Source organism: Barbus barbus (assembly GCF_936440315.1).
Source record: "Barbus barbus genome assembly, chromosome: 37".
In the NCBI taxonomy this organism is placed as follows: Eukaryota; Metazoa; Chordata; class Actinopteri; order Cypriniformes; family Cyprinidae; genus Barbus; species Barbus barbus.
This window is the reverse complement of record NC_136715.1, coordinates 22,530,879-22,552,421: the sequence shown is the minus strand read 5'-3', so window position 1 is coordinate 22,552,421 and position 21,543 is coordinate 22,530,879. Positions and strand designations below refer to the sequence as shown.

The following is a 21,543-nucleotide window of genomic DNA, read 5'->3' as shown; positions in this document are numbered from 1 at the left end:
TACTTTAGATAAACTAACAATTGTGCTTCATTGTTTTTTTATTGCCGAAGAGTGTTGAACCTTCTTCTCCTGCGTTATACTGTACAGACGTGAATTTAATTTTCCTTCAGCCTGAGGTTTATTCATTACACTTTTTGGTGTAAAAGGGCTATAAATAGAACTTTTTATCTTAAAAACAAACCATCAAGCCCTACTCATATTTAAAAAGTAATGCGAAAGTAACGCAAAAGTAACGTAACACATTTTTTTCCACAAAAAGTAACTAGTAATTAGTTACTTTTCTAGGGAGTAACACAATATTGTAATGCATTACTTTTCAAAGTAACTTTCCCCAACACTGGCTGTTTGAAACATTTGCAGAATGCACTCTACCTTTTCGTATTACTATTAAACAAATGTCTATATTTCAGTGTGTACTGCACAATATTTAGTAAGCAGTATGCCTGAATGCTATTCTGCACATAACCTTTGTCTCATCTTTGACTCTTATGTCTCCTAAAGGAGTTGTGAGGATTTCAGATGACTTCAAAGAGGCGCAGGGAAAAAATTCTGGGTTACGTCAGCAGGTGCAGCGCAGGGAGCTGTCTGAGAGAGACTTTTTGAAGACTGATCGTTTCAAACAGGGTTTCAGAGAGACAGGTTGAAAACTTCATAAACTGCAGTTTTCTCCAGTAAATGAACTTGCGGTTCCCCGGTGCACTGCCCTCTAGCTAGAACGCAGCAAACTGTTCTCAGGCTGTTTATGAGGGGTCATATTGCAGTTTATGTATCGACTTACAGCGCTTTTCACTTTGATGTGCATCACCAGCTTAAATAGCATAAACATGCCAAACCACCAAGATAAAAGAGTGATGAAATACCGTCTCAGTTTTAAAATGGATCGACCATCTTTCTGTTTCTGTATATTTGCACAAACACACACTCATGTTTCTAATCGCCAGTGTGCAAATAACAACACATTCGATTAGACAAAAAATTCACATTTATTTATTTGTTAAACAAGTGTAGAACTTTACATCCTTTGTAGAGATGGGCTCCTTAACATGTTTTTCAGAGATGGGTTTCTTAATTATGCTTATGAGGATGAACTACATCGACCAGTGCTGTAAAATATTCACAAAAGTATAATTTTTAAAGAATAACTTAATAAATAAATATCCAACTCCAGCTGCAGTAATATGTCCATAAAGAAGAAGGTCCTTCTTCATGCTCAGCTGCGGACTTCAGTCGCTACATTGTTCATGCTTTGCACAGATTTGCACAAAAGAAATGTGTGCAAGGCACGAGAACATCAGAATCTACTAAAATGAACTGACCATTTTCATGAACAGGACAGAGTTTTTACATAGTCATCTCATTTTCAAAATCTCTTCATTTGCTTTATATTTAGGGTTGTTCTTGATTATTTTATAGCAATTTATTTTACACAATCAATACAACAAAATATATTGTTCTATGTTATATCATTACCCTTGACGGTTCCATGTATGATTGAGAAAATATAAGGCCTGGGGTTTGTTTGCTAGTGGTCATATGGGAGTTTGCCGATGATTGTAAAGGGTGTTACAGGACTCCTTTAGTTCAGTCAGGACAATCTCTGCATGTCTTAAAGTCCTGGAAATTCCATTTTGTATATTATAATATATAAAAAAAAGAAAAAGCAAAACTTGCATTCAAAAGAGAAATATGTGAACATATATGTACATCCTTTGAGAAACGTATGCACTGGAACGAGAAAGACGTTTTATTTTTTTTGGCTTAGTTTTATTTTTATTTCTTTTTTATGTGAAACTGTATTTCTATAACCAGGCCCACACGGAATCTGCAAGGCCCTCATTCTCAAAGTTCTACTGTACACTTCATCTGCCCCTTGCTTCTTTGTTTATTAAATAATTGTGGCTAATTTGATTACATTCAGCTACCAAAAACAGGGTAACAATTAAAAATGGCAAACATATGTTCCCATACTAGTGTTTTCTTGTTTTCCAGTAAAAACATTTATTTAAACAGCAGTATACTTGCTGAAGTATGTCTTGAATTAAGATCGTTTCTTACCCCACTGGCATTTGTTCCCTTTTAAGAATAAACCTTCATAACCCTTGTGCTGTGCTGAAAATCCTTTACCTAATGTGGTGTTGCCGGTCATTTCAAAATCTGAATTTTTTAAAGTTATATTATCACCAAATCTTGGATTGGATATTTTTGTCAACTTTTAGTTTTCTTGCATTTGCATTTAGTAGTTTTTTCTGTTTTGGAACTGAATGATTGTTGGCTTCATTGATCTGCGCTTATGCTAGTGTTGCCAAATCCACACTTTTCCTGCGGAATTGTGCTACTCTTGCTGCGGGTTGTTTTTTCAGTCCACGGGTTAAAGCGAAATCCCTTGCCCCTTTGGAATGCGATTTCGACTGTGTACGACCCCTGTGGAAACCCCACTATTGAGCTTGTTTTGGATGTAATTGGGCTAGTTTTGAGTAGCAGTCGGGCTGGTTTTGTTATGAAGCCCTGGCAGCCCTGGCTTATGCACCTCAGTTTTTGAGTAAAAACAACATTATTTTAGGATCATTTTGGCAATGTATACCATTTTTGACCAGGAACACCACAAGTGGTGGGAAAGGTAGGAAAAAGGTGGGAAGAAGGGAAAGGTAAGAAATGGGGATGAAGTTTTTATACCCTGTTTAAATTCAGTAAAATTTAAGTAACAACAATAATAATATTAATAATAATAAAATTTTCCAGTGGGGTAAGAAAAAATATAATTCAAGAAATCTTAATTAACATCAGGTTTTAATGCGTTTTTTAAAGGATATTTTTACCGAAAAACAAGGCTTGGTCTGACCCATTTCACCAGCTTTATCCATTGCACTGCAAATTTCCAGCTAAAATCAGCACAGAAAATGCGATAAAAAGTCTGCAGATTCCGTCTGGGCCTGTCTGTAACTCGTTGGACAACAGCGGTGCTTCTCCATTATGTGTGCAGTTATGTGGGGGGCTAAAAAAGGAAGACCACTCTGCCATCGGTGGGGCTGTGTACATGGTGGGCGGTGCTTACAGTTCGTTTTAAAGGCTTGTGACCAGCTGCATTTGTCCCTCTCGTACGTCCCCCTCGGGGACACAGGCGTCTTTAGAGACGGGGATGATGAGGCCCTCGCTACTGTCTCTGCTCATCTGATAATACGCGTGCAGCTGCTGGCCTGACCCCAGGTTGGGCATGCTTTTATAGTAAACGTCTTCACTCGGACTGTGTTTGGATGGCGAGAGGTCCTGGCCCACGTCTAGACTGCTCTCCGAGAATGGCGAGTCTCTGAGGTTTGGCATGCTAGTGTACACCGAGTCTCTGTTGGGGGAGGGCAGGGTGGTCTCGGCCGGAGGCGGCAGCTGGCTGATGTTGCTGTGAGGATGCGAAGGCCCTCCGTCCATGTCGGTCCTCGCTCTCTCCTGTGTGTGGTACAGGAGCGAGTGAGTTCGCTGGGGGATGAGGGGGGCTTCGAGCGTGCGGGGATGCGTGTGGTGCAGCCCCAGACCGTCCATTTCGCTGTCTCCACCCACCTGCACCAGGGACGACGTCTCTGCGACCACAGGCTCCTCCCCTCTGCTGATCCCCGCTCCCTTTTTGGTGCTGATCCGGGACTCGGCAGCCCTGAGGTTGTTGTGCACGAGCTCGGAGATGATCATCTTCTCGAAGGCCGTGTCGTTGAGACTGAGCCCGCAATCCACCACCTGCACGCCGTCGCTGTAGTTATGAAGTGAGTAGCTGTTATTAAAGTTGCCGTTGAGTGGTAGAGTCCCGAACGTGTTCATATCTCTGCCACTGATCACCGAGTGTCCTGCAACAACACAAGAGGAAGACAAACGTTAGGTTGTCTGCTCTCGGAGCTTCCGAAATATCAAATCACAATGTTTAATGCTGTTTAGGATCAAGTGCGCAAATCTTTAGTCTGCGCATGCAGAACTGTAAGGCTCTGTTAGGAAAAACGATATTATCGCCCAATGATATATTAAAAGTTGGACCTTTGGTGAGCATATGAAAATTGTAAACTGTTTTAATCGAACAGCTCCCTATATAAAGTTGGATGCATACTGCATCCAACTTTATTCGCATAAATACACTACACTCCTGTAAAGCAATATATACTATAAAGTAAATCTCAAGTGCCTGATTTGTTTAATTTCATCGCAAAATGCAGCTATATAATTGCCCAGTTATATATATATATATATATACACGTTGGATATACTTGCCACTCAGTTCTAAACTCATAAATGTAACTATATGGCAAGATATTAATATGTTAAAAACGTGAACATCCTACGTTAACAAAAAACGTTAACAAAAGTTGACTTAAGTGATGAATTTACTAAGTAGTTTAACTACTTTCAGCGTGAAATCATTCATTATTTTCAAACGGCACACAATCCAGTTAAACCAGGCCCTAATAACGTGCAATTGTATTTCCAGATTTTTAAAGAGCCTGTATCCCAGTTCTACAGCCCCAGGAAAGTATGCCAGATTTCAGTAGTCCGTCACATCTTGGTATACCTGAACCGATTTGCATAATTCCCTTACTGAATCGGCAGGTGCAGGCACAATTCATTCTTTGTGAATTCTCCACAGTTTGAAGTTCGGAATTTTTCCTCAGTCAAACAATTTTGAACAATTCACAATGGCCAATTTCGGAACGTTGGTTTCAACTACATCCCAAACAACATTAAAATCATTCTGTAGGCTTCAAACATCACAGACACAAATGAGAGAGCGGCACAGATGTGTATTCACAGATGAAAGAGCGGTGACAGTCACAGAATTAATCAACATCAGCTTGTATTTGAAGCAGTTAAGACGGTGGGGGTGAAGGGTTTGAAAGTAACGGAAAAAGCCAAATTAGAAAAAAAACACAAACAGCCATTTCTCACACTACAGAGAGCCAATGAAAGCGAAAGCATCCAACAGACAGGAGAGAGAAAACTCACTCTGAACAACTCACATCAAGTCTGTCTGTTCAGGCCAGCAGACCTGAGCGCTGCTGATGAACGAAAAGAACACAAAACAAAAAAGAAAATGATTTATTGTAAAACATGATGAGATATCACTAACAGAAAAAGTGAAAAAAATGAACAAAAAACTAATTACGTTAGCGCAAGCAAAGGACTTAGCAAATTAAATTAACATCACAATTAAGGCCTTTTCCCTCTGTTAAATGTCACAGTTGGGTTTGTTTGCTGGACTGGACTTTATGTGGTAATTGGAGCTCATTTGTGTGCCGGTGGATGAGTGGCCGTCTGCATGAGCTACGATAATCTTTAACTGCATCTTACGAGAGCCCACCGGTGGGCGGCTCGGACACAACCATTCTCAAAGCCTCTCCACAGAAATGACAAGACAAAGGAAGGAGATGGCAGATGGGAATAGAAGAGGGACAGTAATTTGAGGAAAGGGAGTTTAAGAGAGATTTCTGCTGGATATTGAGACGGGAAGGGCTAAAGAAACATGAGGGCTTTTCTCTGACAGAATCCTTCACCAAACTCGTAAACAGACAGAGAGATGTGTTAAACTGGAGGAGGGTAACAAGGAATATACTGGGGACACTTCATATACACTATGACACTATGGAAGCCTGTTTCCACCATGAGGTAAACAAAAATAACAACAAAAAACACCTAAGTGCCATTTTCTCACAATTCTGAGGTTTTTACCTTTTTTTTTTTTTTTTCTCGCAATTCTGGGGAAATAATTTCAAAATGTAGAGTCTGGTCTCACAAAAAAAATTGTGCTATAGATGTGCATTTTCATATTTTACATGCTATTTATACACAGAAACTGACTTTGGCATGTTTGACATGCATATAACACGCAGTTTTTGCGTGCATATGATACGCACTTTGTTGGCATGCATATAATACGCATTTTGCCATACATATAATACGCACCTACCCCACAACCCTAAACCAGCCAATTGCGTATCATATGCACGCCAAAGTCCATTTCTGTGTATAAATATTATGTCAAATAGAAACAGAAAATCCATTGAAACACCACCGAAATGCACATGAGATCGGAATAAAATATAAACTCAGATTTCAGACTTATTTTCTCAGAATTGTGATATAAACTTGAAATTGCAAGTTATAAAGACCAGTTTTGAAGAAAAAAAGAAGTCACAATTCTGACATTTTCATACAATTGTGAGTTTATATCACAATTTTGACTTTATAACATGTAACGGCGAGTTATAAAGTCAGAATCGTGAGACATAAAATTAAAATTCTGACTTTTTAACACTAGTTGCAAGGTTATTTCACTCAATTCTGAGATACTTAAAAAAAAAAAAAAAATCAGAATTGTCAGATTAAAAAGGTCGCAATTACCTTTATTTGTTTGTATGTTTGTTTGTTGGAAACAAGCTTCCATAATATCTGATACTTTAAATTAATTACTTGCATTAACATGTCAAAATAGATTATTTTACAAAAAAAAAGTTACACAAAACATAAAAAAAAAAAAAGTGTAAAATAATAAGACTAATAAAATGACAAATATTAAAACAAAAGTGTATGGACACTCCGGTTTAAGTGGAACATGTCTATAAATAATACCTGTCGATATTTTGCAAGGACACCTGTGTAAACTCGAGGGGTTCAGACATCACACATCCATGTTTTATGAAAATTTAATTCATACCTTGGCAAAAAATTATAATAATAATAATAACAACAACAAACAAACAAATAAATAAATGCTACAGTATTTTTTTTTGGGGGCCAAGTTGTGAACTATATGCTTTTCATATTGAAGACACTGGCTTCAACTTCTGTAGCCATTCGACTTTGAACGGAGAAGAACGTTTTCGAATAAATCCAACCCAATGTCCAACAAAACTGTGTTTAACAAAGAGAGAAGGCGACTGCTTTCAGTACAATCTCCATTCAGAATGACGTGTACATTTAGACTAAGAAATCTCAATTGTGTGTGCAATGTGCATGCATCGTGCCAAGTTGTAAAATGCAGAGGTGATGAAAGTATTGTTTCATTGAGAGCAACATTTCCTCATTCTAATGATTTTTGAAACATATGCTGACAATATGTGGATGATCTGTTGATGGCCAGAGAGTTAAATCATGGTAAAACAATTACATTTGATGGGCAAATTTAAAACTGATTGCATACTTGTCTCTCTGTAGGTCACTGAGTGCGTGCAGGAAGGGGAAAGAGAAAACAAGACACAAACAGTTAACAGTGTCATGTCGCTCACAAAAAAAAAAAAAGTAATAGTAATAAATTAAATAAAAAAGTCGAATTACATTTTCCTAAACATAAATATTCAATAAAAAATAAATAAAATGTGTGCATAAAAAATCTTGTGAGCATCACAAAGATCTCATAGTGAATAAAAATAGCTTTTCTCCGTGCTATAAAATCACACACCGAGAACTACAGTTTTAGCCTAATGCATCTGATCTATCGGTGTGATTTCTCCGCAGAGGGGCTGATACTGATTATACTCATAGCACTACACAGTACCACATGAGCAGAAGGGCAAACAATTGTAGTGGATTAGTAGTCACACCTGGAGAGTGAAAGACTGGCACCGTTGGTGTGTTACATACGATAGTTTCAGCCAGTAAGGTGTTGTAGGGGTTATTAGTGCCTTGTGGTCTCAGAAGAGGGTTAGTAAGAAGATAATTGCCCGTCATTCCTGAAGCAACAAAAAACAAGAGGACAAATGAGATTATGACCTAATCTTATAGTAGTAATTAAATAAATGGATATATGAATTATCTAGCTGCATATTTATGCAGTCTACTTTCTAATATTAAATCAAATTAATGTCAAGAAATGCAAATAACCAATTTTAAATGTTAAGAATATATGTCAATAATATCCTAATCAATGGCAAAAAAAAAACTACCACTGGGCATGGCTTCTTACTAAATCAAGATCTCAGGTTAAAATAGTCTGGGCTAAAATATATATATGTATATAAATTATAAACTTTTTTTTGGTCCATATTATTTTTTATTTTCACAGTGTTGTGATATAAATATTGTCAACAATGTCATTGTTGTTATTGTTTCTGAACAGAGACACTGAAGCACAGAAAGACAAATAGCATTTTTTTTTGTTGCACCTTTGTGTTTTGTGCTCGAACGCATGCATTAAAAGCATGCTGAGTGTTTTAGAGCAAGCCAAAGCAAACGGCTCTGAATAATACAACCTTACCGCAGGTCAGCTAGAGTTGAACATCATCTTCTCATCACATGCATTTCAGCCCTGGCTAAATAATAAATGAAAGTTTTTTTTTTCTAGATCCTTGAAATAGCTGACTGAGGGCATATTTTCTACTGACTCACTACTGTAGCTGTGTAAAACGGACCCAAAAGGGGCTTGTCTGGCTTCCTGCGTCTTTAAATGGACATTAATTGTATGATTTTCCATTAAAGTCAACATGAAATCAAAGTTGACCCTATTTACTTTCTCAATACATTTTCCTGATGTCACTGTGAACGAATCATCAGTCCATGTTATTCCAAAGAAAAAAAAAAAAAAGTTTTTTTGCATCATAATCTTTCATCAAAATGTAATAACTTGCTTCGCGTCTGAAACGACTTTTCTCTTTGGCTGATGATACCAATCCATATTTTTCACGCCTCCCTTCCAAACACCTGTCATACAGACACCACTTTTCACGATCTAATTAATTTTCTATCTGACAAATATGTCACATCACATTAGTAAAGGGGTTGTGAATGCTATTGACTTTAACTAAAATCACATTTGAGTGGTTTTAAATAGATACTCGTGCATGTTTACCAGTAATCATGCTTTTCATAAGCTTATATGTTGTAAATTAAAAACATGTTTTTAATAAATATATTTGAAATATACTTGGAAAATAAAATTGTAATTCAAAAGCAGACCTAATTAACTTAAAATAAATGTTAGAATTGTTGAAATGTTTAAAATAGAAATGAATTTGGTATTTCATTCAAATGAAAACAATGAATTCATTAGCGCAGAGCTTCTAAAATCATTGGATATTAAATACTTAAACATTTAATTAAACATGGATGACTGATTAAAGATCCTCACTATGTCTGAGTCTATTATTTCAGAGAAACGTTTCCATGAAACAGAGCTGAAATGAGTTTGGATGTATATGGCTGACCTTGGTTGAGGGTTGATGTGCTGTTGATGTCTCCTGAGATGAACGAGGACTCAGACTGTTTTCTGACTGTGTCGTTCCACATTCTTCTGATTCGACTCTGTTAGATGAACAAACAGCCATGAAACACCGATCACTATCTTTGGGAGGGAAAAACTGCTTCTGATATGTACAGTGGACCCAAAAAGAATTCGGATGCTTTTGGACACTTCAGTCGTACTTGATCTGAGGCAATGATATTCATATATGTATAACAAAATATCATAGCAAGTGGCATCTAGAAACAAATGATAGCTTTTATCAGAACCAACTTCACTTTTCTGAGCCTTTTCAATGACAATGCAACTGGCTGTCATTTTTATTGGATGTATGCATGCATTTAGTTAGTTCACATGTGTCCTACCAGAGCAACCTCGTGTGTAGTTCATTAACCACAGACATGTTCCATTAAACGTTTAATGATGTGTTGCAATAATTTCTTGATATTTTTAAAAGTATTTTTTGCCAAATGTTTTACTTAAAAAGGTGTATGTGCTATCTGTCTTTAAAAATACTTATATTTAATATTTTTTTTTTCTATTCCTTCATTCATACAAACATACATATACCATAGTCACAGATTATTTTGTGTTGGATATTAAAAGCTTTGTTTATTTGTTAATGGGGGATTTATGCACAGTTTTTTTTTTATGTGAAATATTGAGGATCCTTTTTTTTCTCTCTTGTGCTTTATTATTTTACATATTGATATTTATTAATTATTTATTGCAGTTTTTAGCTGATTTCAAACATGAAATGGAGTGAAAGATCTGGAATCTATTTAAAATTATAATTAATTTAAATAGCAAAATGTAGGCAGTAAATAATGCCTAAAATTATAAAGTGTAATTCACAAACTTCTGTTTTACAGTGTTTTACTGTTTTACAGTGATACTGTTACAGTAACAGTATTTGTCAGAAACAGTGTCTCATAACCGATTTGTCTGTCATTATTCAACTAAATTGTCAAAATGCATGCATTTACATAGAATATTTGACTTAATGTTGTACATTCACAACACTAGAATAGCATATAGCATATATAGCATTTTGTGTTTTCCATTTATGTGACTCGTACTGGATGATTTATCATCATGTACTCTGTATATGCTAAACATTTCTCTGTGTTTTATATATATATATATATTATTTTTTTGTTTCTTTCCCCATACATAGTCAATTTGATTTGTTTGGGACATTTTTGTTGTTGAAAAACAAACTACACTCCACTCATTACTTTCACATTACAACTATAAATCAGTATGAAAAATATTTACCCCAGAGATTTTACAGTATTCAACATAAATGCTACATTAGATATCATAATGCGGTTTATAAAGTAAATATTATAGTATACCAGAGCCCTATCTAAACATTGCATAGTATACACAGCTATTGCTATGATTCACTATAATATAGTGCAATTCATCATAAAGACGTTCAAATAACATCTGTAAAATCTGTCTGCGAAAACAAGAAAAAACAGAGATAAAATATCTGTGCCTGCGTGTGTGTACTGGAGCAGATGGAAGCACTCGCAGAGTTTCATTTCATTCCAAAATGAAATGTGTCTCATAACCGAACACCGCATTAAAAGCCGTCGAAATGAAAACAATGGAAATTGGGTCAGTAGTGTTTGTACCTGAGTACCAGAGGAATAGCGAGCGCTTGTCCGTGTTGTTGAGGTCTTTGTGGAGCTGTGTGAGCTCTCTGTCGTGATCCCGCTACAGCAGTACGTGTGTCGGAGGCATTTGCTGTACTCTCTCCGAACCTGCAATTCAAAGGAATTTTTTTTTTTTTTTTTTCTTCTTCAAGTGAACTTTTTAAAGTGCGCTTCTCGTTAAAATCGAGTGCTGCCGCAGCTCGGGTGAAACAATATATTTCAGGAAGCACTTACTTTCTTCTGAAGCAGGCAGTGGAAGGTGAAGATAAACATGCCCTGGAACGTGTTGAAGATGGTAAAGAGGTACGCCAAGACAACGGACGACTCGCTGATGAAGAACAAGCCAAATGACCAGGTCAGGCCCAAGAGACACAGCAGAGCAAAGCCGCCCATGACCCACGACCTTCGAGAGCAAATTAAACCGAAACAATGAGCAATGAGAGAGGGACATTTCCTTCAGAAAAGAGCAGAAATCATTACAGCATTACAATCGCAGCAAAACAATACAAATCAAACACAGGTTCTGAAAATCATTTGGATTGATCTTAGGCACAAGTAGATGGGAAATGCAGTGGAACATATCACTGAGAGGTTAATCAATCCCATATGAAAGCGGGATTGTCGTAAAGAAGGTTTAATCAGTATTGAGGCAGTGGAGTGTGGAGATATTTTTGCATGCCACACTACTGGGTAAAGACGCATGATACTGGGCTGCATTCAGACGGAGGGGAAAGAGAAAGAGCAGTAATCATCTCTGATTGGTCCGTTTTAGTGGAGGAGGCGCTGACAACAGGTCTCGGCTGGCTAAGGAACCAAAGAGATAGAGCTTGCTTTCATCAGAGGAGAGATGAGAGATGAAACAAGAAACCAACATATGAGGATTTGAAGGCAGGAGGAATAGGAGGGCTTTGGGATATAACGATTTTCTGAGGGTATAAGAGTGCACTGAGATCTATAAATGAGGGGCGGAATGGATGGAGCTGAGGATGCATTGATATTAAAATTATATCCGCTGATCATTTTTTTTCATCTTACGGCACATAACTGATAAACGGCTAGCATTAAAAATACCGTTGTCTAAAAATAAATAAATAGCTAAATATATAAGTAACACACTATGATTCATGTATAAAACAGTACTTTTCAATAGAAACTATCAGAAAATAGCTAAATAATACCTATTTCAACAGTGAATTTTGACCTAACATTGTAAAGCACAGTTTAAAAGATGGATTTGCATATATAGTATGCATTGATATAAACATTACACGCCAATAATTATATCATTTCAATAAATAAACAAATAATTTATTAAATAATACTATATAATAGCAACTATTAACTAGTTCTAAATGCAACAGTAAATTTTGACATAATATTATAATTAGAGCTGGCAAACGATTAATCGAAACCAAAATAAAAGTTTTTGTTTATGTAATATATGTTTGTGTACTGTGTATATTTATTATGTATATATAAATACACACACATACAGTATACATTTTGAAAACATCTACATGTATTTACATATATAATTTATATTATATATAAATATACCAATATAATATACATGCGAGTATATTCATATATACATTATAAATATGCACAGTACACACACATATATTATGTAAACAAAACCTTTTGTTTTGGATGCGATTAATCGCGATTAATCGCGATTAATCGTTTGACAGCACTAATTATAATGTGTTGTATAAAAGATATAGGTCTGCTGAAGATTATGTATAACAGTTTAACAGTGTTGGTAAATCATTTGTGTTTAAAGATTTACTTTCATTCAGTGATATGAGAGTAAAGTTCATCTAAATGATAAGCATTTAATAACATATATGTGGAAATCAGCATGCACAGTTAAATATGCAATGCTGGCCAACATATACAGTACAATATGAACTGTTAGTAAGTAAGTAAATAAATAAATACCCACTAATACTGTATATCATATACCCATGTTGCAAATTAGGTCATGACAGTTTGCGTGAGAAAATGAAGGGAATTTGCACTTCTGAGGGTTGTAACAGTAGGAATATATCAGGGGATTTGTGAGGAGGTCTGAGAGTTTGAGGGTAGGATGACATGGAGGAGGAGGAGGGTAGAAAGGGTTATGAAGGATTTAAGCATATGAGGGTATGAAGTTAAGATGTACAGCAATTTAAGACGGTCCAGGTGGAATAAAAATTAAGAAACTAGTTAAGCCACAGACAGACAGACAGAGCGCATGAGCAGCACAGAATCGGCGCTACTTGAAGAGCCCAGCAAACAGACAATAAGAGGACAAGGGGAGCAACCATGAGGCTGTGGCACAGATGTCTAGCTAACACTCTTACTTGATAAATGGTTTATTATCTTCATAGCTATGGCCAGCAGAGGAGAGAGACAACATTAGATCAGGCAAATCATTTGGATTAGCATTGAAGTCCAAATGTAAGAATTCTGAAGTTAAAAATCAAATAAAGCTGGAAAGAAAAAGGCTAATTTTGTCCTCAGCTGTGACAAGACAAAGATTTTCTGAATAAATGTAACTGTCCAGGTTATGAATTCTTAAAGACAACATGAAACTGCACCACAATGTGTTTAACTTCTATAACTATGAATAAATATAAAAATAATTCAACGTCATTAAGATACGAAACACCAAATAACTTCCTATTGGCTGTGTTGCATCACAAAGCAGTTTAATTTTGGTGAAATTCAAAGGGGTCATATGACGCGATTTCATGTTTTCCTCTCTCTTTGGAGTGTTACAAGCAGTTTGTGCATATACAAGATCTCAAACCCAAAGAGATTTCTTTATAAAAGTTAAGACTCTGCCACGCCTTCCTAAAACGGCTCATTCAAACATGCCCCCACATGTCTACATCACTGAGTGGGAAGATTTGCATAACACCGCAAAAATCTATACGCAATGAAAGAAGGCATACATTTTATTTTCGCTGTAGTATTGTTGTTGCCGCCGCCATGTCGTAGAGAAATCAAATAAAAATCAGTGGTTAATTTATATTTACAACACTGTTACAGAACAGTACAACGCAAATATTAGAGTGTGTGCAGCGCAATTTACGGAGGACTGTTTCCTGATCCTGGGAGACAGTAGCCTACAATGTGAACACTATGAATGGCTGTGAACACTATAAAGTGGGGCAATTCCAACAGACAGTCTGGTGCTTCTGACTCACAGCCTGTAAGTATGTTTTGATATTTAAAGAATTTCCTACTGAGCAACAATAATGTACAGTATGTGGAAAATAATGTGTTTTTTGAACCTCGAACCATGTAAACAAATTGCATTACAGCAAATACACAAAATAATGTTCTTTTTAGCAACATCACAGGAACCCTTTACTTCTCACTGGAAGCTTTGCACCTGGTTAGGACAAGGTTTTTGTCGACAGTTATTAATAGTTAATACCATGATATTATTAGTCAATATCATACAAATAGCATACAATAGTGGATCTTTATTAAGAAAGTAAATAGGGTCAATTTTGATTTCATGTTGTCTTTAACACACTTGATGATTACATGACAAGACTTTTCATAAAACTTTACCGCCACTGTAAATTTTCTTCCCGTTTTTTTTTATACAGACAGATTTAATTTTCCCACGCTGCTTTGCCTTATGCAAAGAGCCCTATTCTAAAGAGCCTAAAGATGGTTCTCTCAGGCCAAATGTGCCAGTGCTTTGCCGTTTTACACTATTTAATGCGGCAGTAATGTTTTATGAGCGACATAAGTTACGGTGTACGGTGAATCTTACCCAGGCAAATCAGAATTATAATAGCCATCACAGACGCGATAATTACTGGTTTGGGTAAGAGAACAGAGAGAGGACAGATAAAGAGAAAGAAAGGAGAGAGAAAAAACAAGGGGAAATGGGAAACAGAAATGAAACGAAATGCTGCAGATTAGCTTGCTGAACATGCAACATGCTGCAGTGAGCCCAGAGTTTAGCGGATTGATTCATCTTGCCCTGTGGTGATGGGTGGAGAGAAATTTAGACAACATACAGCCGACACAATGCCCGTGAGCAACATATTTTTCAAGCGTGTTATTCATGTCTATATCATTGTTAAATCTAATAAAATATGCATATTTCCCCAATGGCTGTGTGTTAAGTTTGAAAGATCACATTAAATGCCATCTGTGTCATATATCAAATCCAAAACATATAAAGGCTCTTTCCAAGGGGTGTGACCAAAAATGTGGGACTTGGCTAAAGTTTTAAATTCTCATTTGTGAACATTTTAACATGAAATAACAATGAACAATGAGCAATGTCTACAGCATTTCTTAAACTTAGTCAATGTAAAATTTAAATTTATATTTGATATTTGTTACCAAATGCACTGCACTGTGCACTAACATGAACAAACAATGAACAATTATATTTTAATAACTAACAATAACATTGTTTAATACATGCTTTAAAATAATTAATTAATTTATGTTAGATAATGCATGCAATAAAATCGTAGTTTAAAGTGTAAAAAAAAAATCTAATATCATATAATCTTCTATAATCAGTCAACACTGCATTATTATTTTTTTTCAGTGCAAAAATGTCACTTCAAGCCTTTCAAAATTTCAAAGAACCTTACATTTTTTAAATATAAGGAAATCTTGAGATAACAAGCTGCATTTGCAAAATATGAAAAACATGTTATTATTATTATTATTATTAATTGATTGATTGATTCAGTTTTTTTTTTCAAAATCTAACAAAAATCTTAAGTGTAAAGGGGATAAAAACATTTTAATGTATTTCAATGTTTAATGTATTTTTATGCTTTACAGGCTTATTCGTGGAACGTGCCATAATCACTGGAAACACATTGGAAAAAAGACTAAAAACAACATCTACAAAAAAAAACACCAAAAAATCACAACTTCAAAACATTAAACAATATGTCATACACTATCAAATATAACCAGTAAGACATGCATTGCCATGCCAGCAAAAAAAAAGAAAGTTGTGTGGTCAACCAGCCCACTTTTTCTGTGCTTTTCAGCTACAGAAAGAGATCTCCCTCTTCGCAACAGGAAACACATGGAAGTGCTTTGACTGTGCTGTCTTTACACATGCACACACACACACACACACGCACACACACACATCTGAATTCACTCTCCAGGCAGACTCTGAATATAGGGAGTTGTTCCAAAAAAGAGTTTTGTGGTCGCTGTAAAGGAGGAACAGCGCTGAGCCTGTCTCAATCATTACGTGCCTCTCTGGCCATCGCTCACATTAATAGACGATGTGCACCTGAAGAGAATAACATCTGTCTGGAGTCCATCTGAATCCCTTCAGTCGACGCACTTAAATTCATCCAAGCAAAAAACTACAGTTTTGTAGATGCTACATGCAATGTAACCATGAAACAATGTCTGATCCTGTTCTAAATGTTAGATTAGGAATGCTGCTTCTTCTTAGTGTGCGGTGGCACACTTTGACTCCACATGAGCTGAAATATCGTGGGGAAAATAATGTGACTTACTTGATGTGCTCCAGCCGGCTGGAATCAGGTTTCAGCGATGTAGAGTGTTTCATCATTTTGTACATCGTGATGAGCAAGAAGATGAGATTGAGCTGTGTGAAAGCAAAAGACCTTTGTTAATAAACAAAAACTAAACTTAAAAGATTAGATAAGTGAAGTTTTATTGGGAGCATTAATTGAAAACAGCCATCTAAGCATCCCTTCAGCCAGTGCCTAATACAATAACCATCTGGCATATTGCGAGACAAAGCCAAGATGACTGGCGCCAAATACAGTGTCACTATATATCAATACAAGAATACAAAAAAAGCTATAAAATCGTTTAACTGCAGAATGAAAACACAAATAGTTCAGAGAAGCTCAGAGACCACACATGGAGAAACGGATAGTTGAGATTTCCTCAGGGAAGAAAAAAAAGATATAACTTTAAGGAATATTCCGGGTTATTTCATATACAAACACCTATGGATCGCATTTGTGGCAAAACGTCAGAGGGAAAGCATCCCTCAGTCTGTGAAAATGAACAGAAAACGCATATTTACAGTTTTCCACTCACAGGGAATCATTCAGCACTGCAAATAAACATATAAAATACACTACCACCGAACTATCACACTAATGCAAAAGTAAATCATAATATTACACATTGGACTCTAGTGTTTATTATTTTGACTGATTGCATGGTGCATTTACTGTAAACATATTTTTGTTTGTTTAACAAACCTAGGGACAAAATTGATTTCATTTACAGCTAAATTTATTTTCTGTGGCTATCAACAGAATGATATTATCCATAAATATTAGGTTATTTAATGAAATAGTAAAATGTTACTTTAAATCCGCAGATATTCAATTAGTTAATAAATAAAGTCTATTTAAATAGCAAATAACCTAGAATAAATGTTTTGCTCAGTGTAAGAGTAATTATCAAGCATTTCAAAAGTGTTCAGAATGTTAGGTATATAAAATGAAAAATAATGTTATCAAATTCCATCCGATTATTTAGGCAAGCAAATAATCTTTCATGGATCTGTTTCATTTGAACAGTCAAGACACTTTTGAAATCTATGCATTTTTCCCTTTATTGACACAAATGCAAAATGTAACAAATTGAAATGATTGTTTTCTAGTAAATATGATAGCAGCATAAGTGTTGATTAACAATTGCTCTTTAGGCTTTAAACACATTCCTGTTCATTCAATTTATTTTCTTAGATAGTCATGTTATAGAAGCTGCCTTTACTTGAGTGATTTTTGCTCAGTGAAAAAAGTCAGTTTGAGAGTGTCCAGGATCTTTTATCTACAAAACAAAAATATTTAACACTTTTAACTTTTGTCCAGTAATTTACAGTAGACAAGCAATCGATCTTCTGCACATATGTTTCATTTGCAATGTTAAAACATTCATGGACATCGAAGACACACACACAGAGGCACCTTGTAACAACCTAATGTAATGCATTGGTCATACTTTATCACGTACTGTGTAAAATGACTTCCCAATAGCTACAACTATGTGGGACAAGTACGTGGTGACGGAACATTTTGTGGTCTAATCCATTTTCTGGAGCACAGACAGGCGAGGACGTAGCAGTCTATCATTTGCGGCCGCTCTCATAAGTGGCGGTGTCACCAGCTCAAACAAGCTCTTCAGTTCGGCTCCTTGTTCGGGCGCACAAGCTCATCATTCTGCCATCAAAATAGCGATGGCGATCAATAACGTGCTGCTCATGCAATCAAGCGCCAACGGTTTCTCAGAGACATCACAGCGGGAGCGAGAGAGAAAGAGAGGGGAGGGGATGGCGGGGTTATGCCTGGTTTTCGCTGCCCCTGTGCCCGAATTTATGAGCACAGAGCTATAAAAGGCCTCTCACGCCGCCAGAGCACTGACAGTGATCTGATGAGACGAGAGGAAGTAAGGACGCTCAGCAAAGGGAGTGGTAACCTAGGAAAGCAGCCACTACACTCCTAAAGCTCCTTGTTCCTGCCCGTCCCATGGGCTTCCTCCGCTTCGAAAAGAGCTTTTCCTGAACAACCCCCCCCCCATCCCTGAATCATCACCGCTAGCCAAGCAGAAGACCCTCAACTCCACTCTGGGACGCTGGAGAAAGCTGTATGCGTGTGTTCGTATTTGTGTGTGTGCGTCTTGAACTCCGATTGAACCAGATTAAATATTTAAGGTGCAGATGGAACTGTCTGCATGATGCAAACTTGTCACAGTCCAAGCGTGTTTTAACGTCACTCACACGCACTAATGGTTCCCGACCGCTCATTAGCTCAGTGTCCTGGTTTTCATGGATCTTATATGCCTGGTGCCCCAGAGCTGAGAAACATCTTTTCCATCAAAACCGGTGGTGGCTGTCCTGCCTGAGCCTGTGTTTGGCTGGTGAATGTGCAAACTTCTCTCAGTATCTGTGCCCGCATTTTCCACCAAGTTTTCACTGACTAGAGAGCCATATGATGATGTTGCAAACTATATTACTTTATAACCTGTTTACAAAAAAATAAGAAATTAGATATTTTTGGCCAAATGTTATGAGATCTTGCTTGGAGCTTTATTGCATCACAAGCTGATTTTGATGCAACAGTAAAAATAAAATTCATAGCAGTTAATTCAAACATACTATATTTATAAATTTAAATATTTTAGAACAAAAAACATACAACAAACCAAAACCAACACAAAAGTATAAATGAACAGGATGTCTTTCTATTAAACTAATGCTGCATCATATCAAGCTTTTCTAGTCTAAACAGCTCTGTTGACATGAATTTACAGAGCATTTTATGCTGTTTAGTGCTGGTCAAGCTGATGGACCAGCTGTAGGCTCATTTGTAAAATTCTAAAACCGTATCTATACATACAATTCACTAGTAGCAGTAAAATACCAACAAGTTTTATTCCTTTTCACACAAATGATAATTAGATAAATTATAATTAATAGCAAACATTTTTGCATTGCTCCTTGTACAACATTTTGTTCAAAATGCTTTTACCTTAGTGCATGATTTGAAAAGTAATGCATTTTGACACTTGCATCACATCAACAGTTCCTTAGCTTTTCTAATGTAGTAAACTTGCTTGGTAGCTCACCTGGTACAATTGACCCTTCGCAAAGACCCTCCCCCCTTAGTTACTGTTGCTATGTCCGACAAGCCATGGTGCTCTCACATCACACATCATGCAATGAAAAATACATAGAGACAACACGCTGATAGACAAGACAGAGCAGGTTACTTCTGGTATGAAACAAAGTTTCCGCTTTCAAATTTGGTAATTTTTTAAGAAATTCAAACAATAAATACAGTTTTGTGGCTTTTTAATGTGTCGTGACAGATCACTGTAGCACCTCAGTTCAAGCGGCAACGGAACTGATCATCTCTTCCTCTTTACTAGTTATAACATGAAATAAACTTGAATGAACATCGGAAGGCATCTTGCTTCAACCGCGGAAAGACATCAATACACACCATTTTTCAAGTTCAAGTCCTCCAATGTTAATCTACTCTCTGGTCTGGACAACAATGGCAGATTCTGCATTATGATTGGTCAGATTGCCTGTCAATCAAACTCCCTTCAAAGGTTCAATTGGTCGCGAATGCTGAGCCCTTGGATGCAAGTTCAACACGAGTCACAGTAAAGAGCTCAAAGGCTTGTAAAATGAACTAAAATTGCATTTTTATCTCACATTTGCTTAACACTACTGGTTAGGTTTAGGGTAGGGTTTAGTGAAGGTGGTATGCTATTTTCAAACAAGATTTTTAGCACCACTCACTGGACATTGCATTTCCGAACTGCTGCAAATACGTACAAATAAATAAAATGAATTAGAATAAAATGTTGCTAGATTCACACTCATTTGTTTTAAATTAAAACTTTTTTACGCCACTCACTGGACGTTTCAGTTTGAATGTGTCAGAAAACGCACAAGCATCAGCCTAATATTTTGCAAAAATGCTGACACAGATACGCATTTCCAGTGAACTTGAGTTGAATGTAGTATTCCTGGTTAAAACAGACATGTTATTTGAGATCAGATGGCGTTAACAGCAAATGTCAAACCAATGTTTATGACTCAGAATTAACTTTTCTGTGGTGGAAAACGGTGGAAAACGCTTGCATATCAGATACTGGCTCAGGGACCCTATTGGTGGAAAAAGGAACTAGATTAGCTGTGAAATTCATGGAGCTCTGCAGCATCGAGCACGAGGACGCTGAAAATAGATGTAGAATAATGAGAACCACAATGGGCTTCAACTAATTGAACAGGATCACACCATTCTTTCCCTCTGCACAGCGAAATGGGTGAAACTCTGAATAATGAGACTCGCTCTGGCTCTCTCATTGACAAGGACAAAGCCAATCTGCTGAGAATCAGGGGTCAGAGGTTGGGGGAAACCTTGGTCTCGCGTTCCCCTGAGAGGCTCTGGTCTTTGTGCTTTATCTAGCATTGTCAAGCAGCCTGAGGACTACGAGTCCTGCTTGCTGTCCGAGCAGAGCACGCAACAATAAATCAGCTTCATAAAGGGCCACAAGCTTCCTGCCGCTGATGACTGGAACACGTATTCTGATTATCAGCAACACCGCAAACACATACATCACGCCTCATCCAGCGCTGCAGCGGCGAAACGAGCAGATCTCAGGGTTTATAGGACTTCCTTCAAGCGCGGTTGCAAAAATGTGCATTGTTTGCAGTATCTAGCAGCCTGTCAGCCTCTTTCCCTAAATCAGTTTGACTTGTCGAGAACAGTGATATGTTATAACTCCATTTATAACTATTCAAAAGCTCTTTTGATAATCCTTTATAAATATTATGCATTCTGCTTTTATGACCTGAGAGCATACATCAAATATCTAACTAGTCAAGGTTAAATGGTAATAAAAATGTTGATAAAATGATAATGAAATATCTACAATCACAGCAAATCACATTTTCTGTTGTAAAGTGAATTCCTTTGTAAATTTAACACAATTTTTTATATATTAGACTTGGTCGACTGCTGAATTTCAATGTTCACATGAGTAATTACATTTGAAAAAATCTGAAATTTAGATTGATGACCTCTTTTATATTTGCTCTATAGTTAGGATTCCATTTAATGGAAATGTTTAATTTCATTTTTTTTGTATTACTTAAATAACGCTAGATCCTTTTATAGCATTTGA

General features: G+C 36.6%; 1 protein-coding gene across 1 annotated transcript in view; it reads right to left on the bottom strand.

Annotated features, from left to right (window-relative positions):
* Positions 1 to 1,394: 1,394 nt before the first annotated feature.
* Positions 1,395 to 21,543, bottom strand: part of adgrl2a (adhesion G protein-coupled receptor L2a) — a gene marked incomplete at its 5' end in the record, with an annotated part of 56,959 nt that continues 36,810 nt past the window's right edge. Inside the window, 9 exons of the mRNA XM_079396575.1 lie at positions 1,395 to 3,827; positions 7,166 to 7,183; positions 7,566 to 7,694; positions 9,165 to 9,261; positions 10,843 to 10,971; positions 11,098 to 11,266; positions 13,209 to 13,235; positions 14,639 to 14,683; positions 16,377 to 16,468. Coding sequence (XP_079252701.1) covers positions 3,061 to 3,827; positions 7,166 to 7,183; positions 7,566 to 7,694; positions 9,165 to 9,261; positions 10,843 to 10,971; positions 11,098 to 11,266; positions 13,209 to 13,235; positions 14,639 to 14,683; positions 16,377 to 16,468 — 1,473 coding nt within the window. The 3' untranslated portion in view covers positions 1,395 to 3,060. The remainder of the gene's footprint in view (positions 3,828 to 7,165; positions 7,184 to 7,565; positions 7,695 to 9,164; positions 9,262 to 10,842; positions 10,972 to 11,097; positions 11,267 to 13,208; positions 13,236 to 14,638; positions 14,684 to 16,376; positions 16,469 to 21,543) is intronic.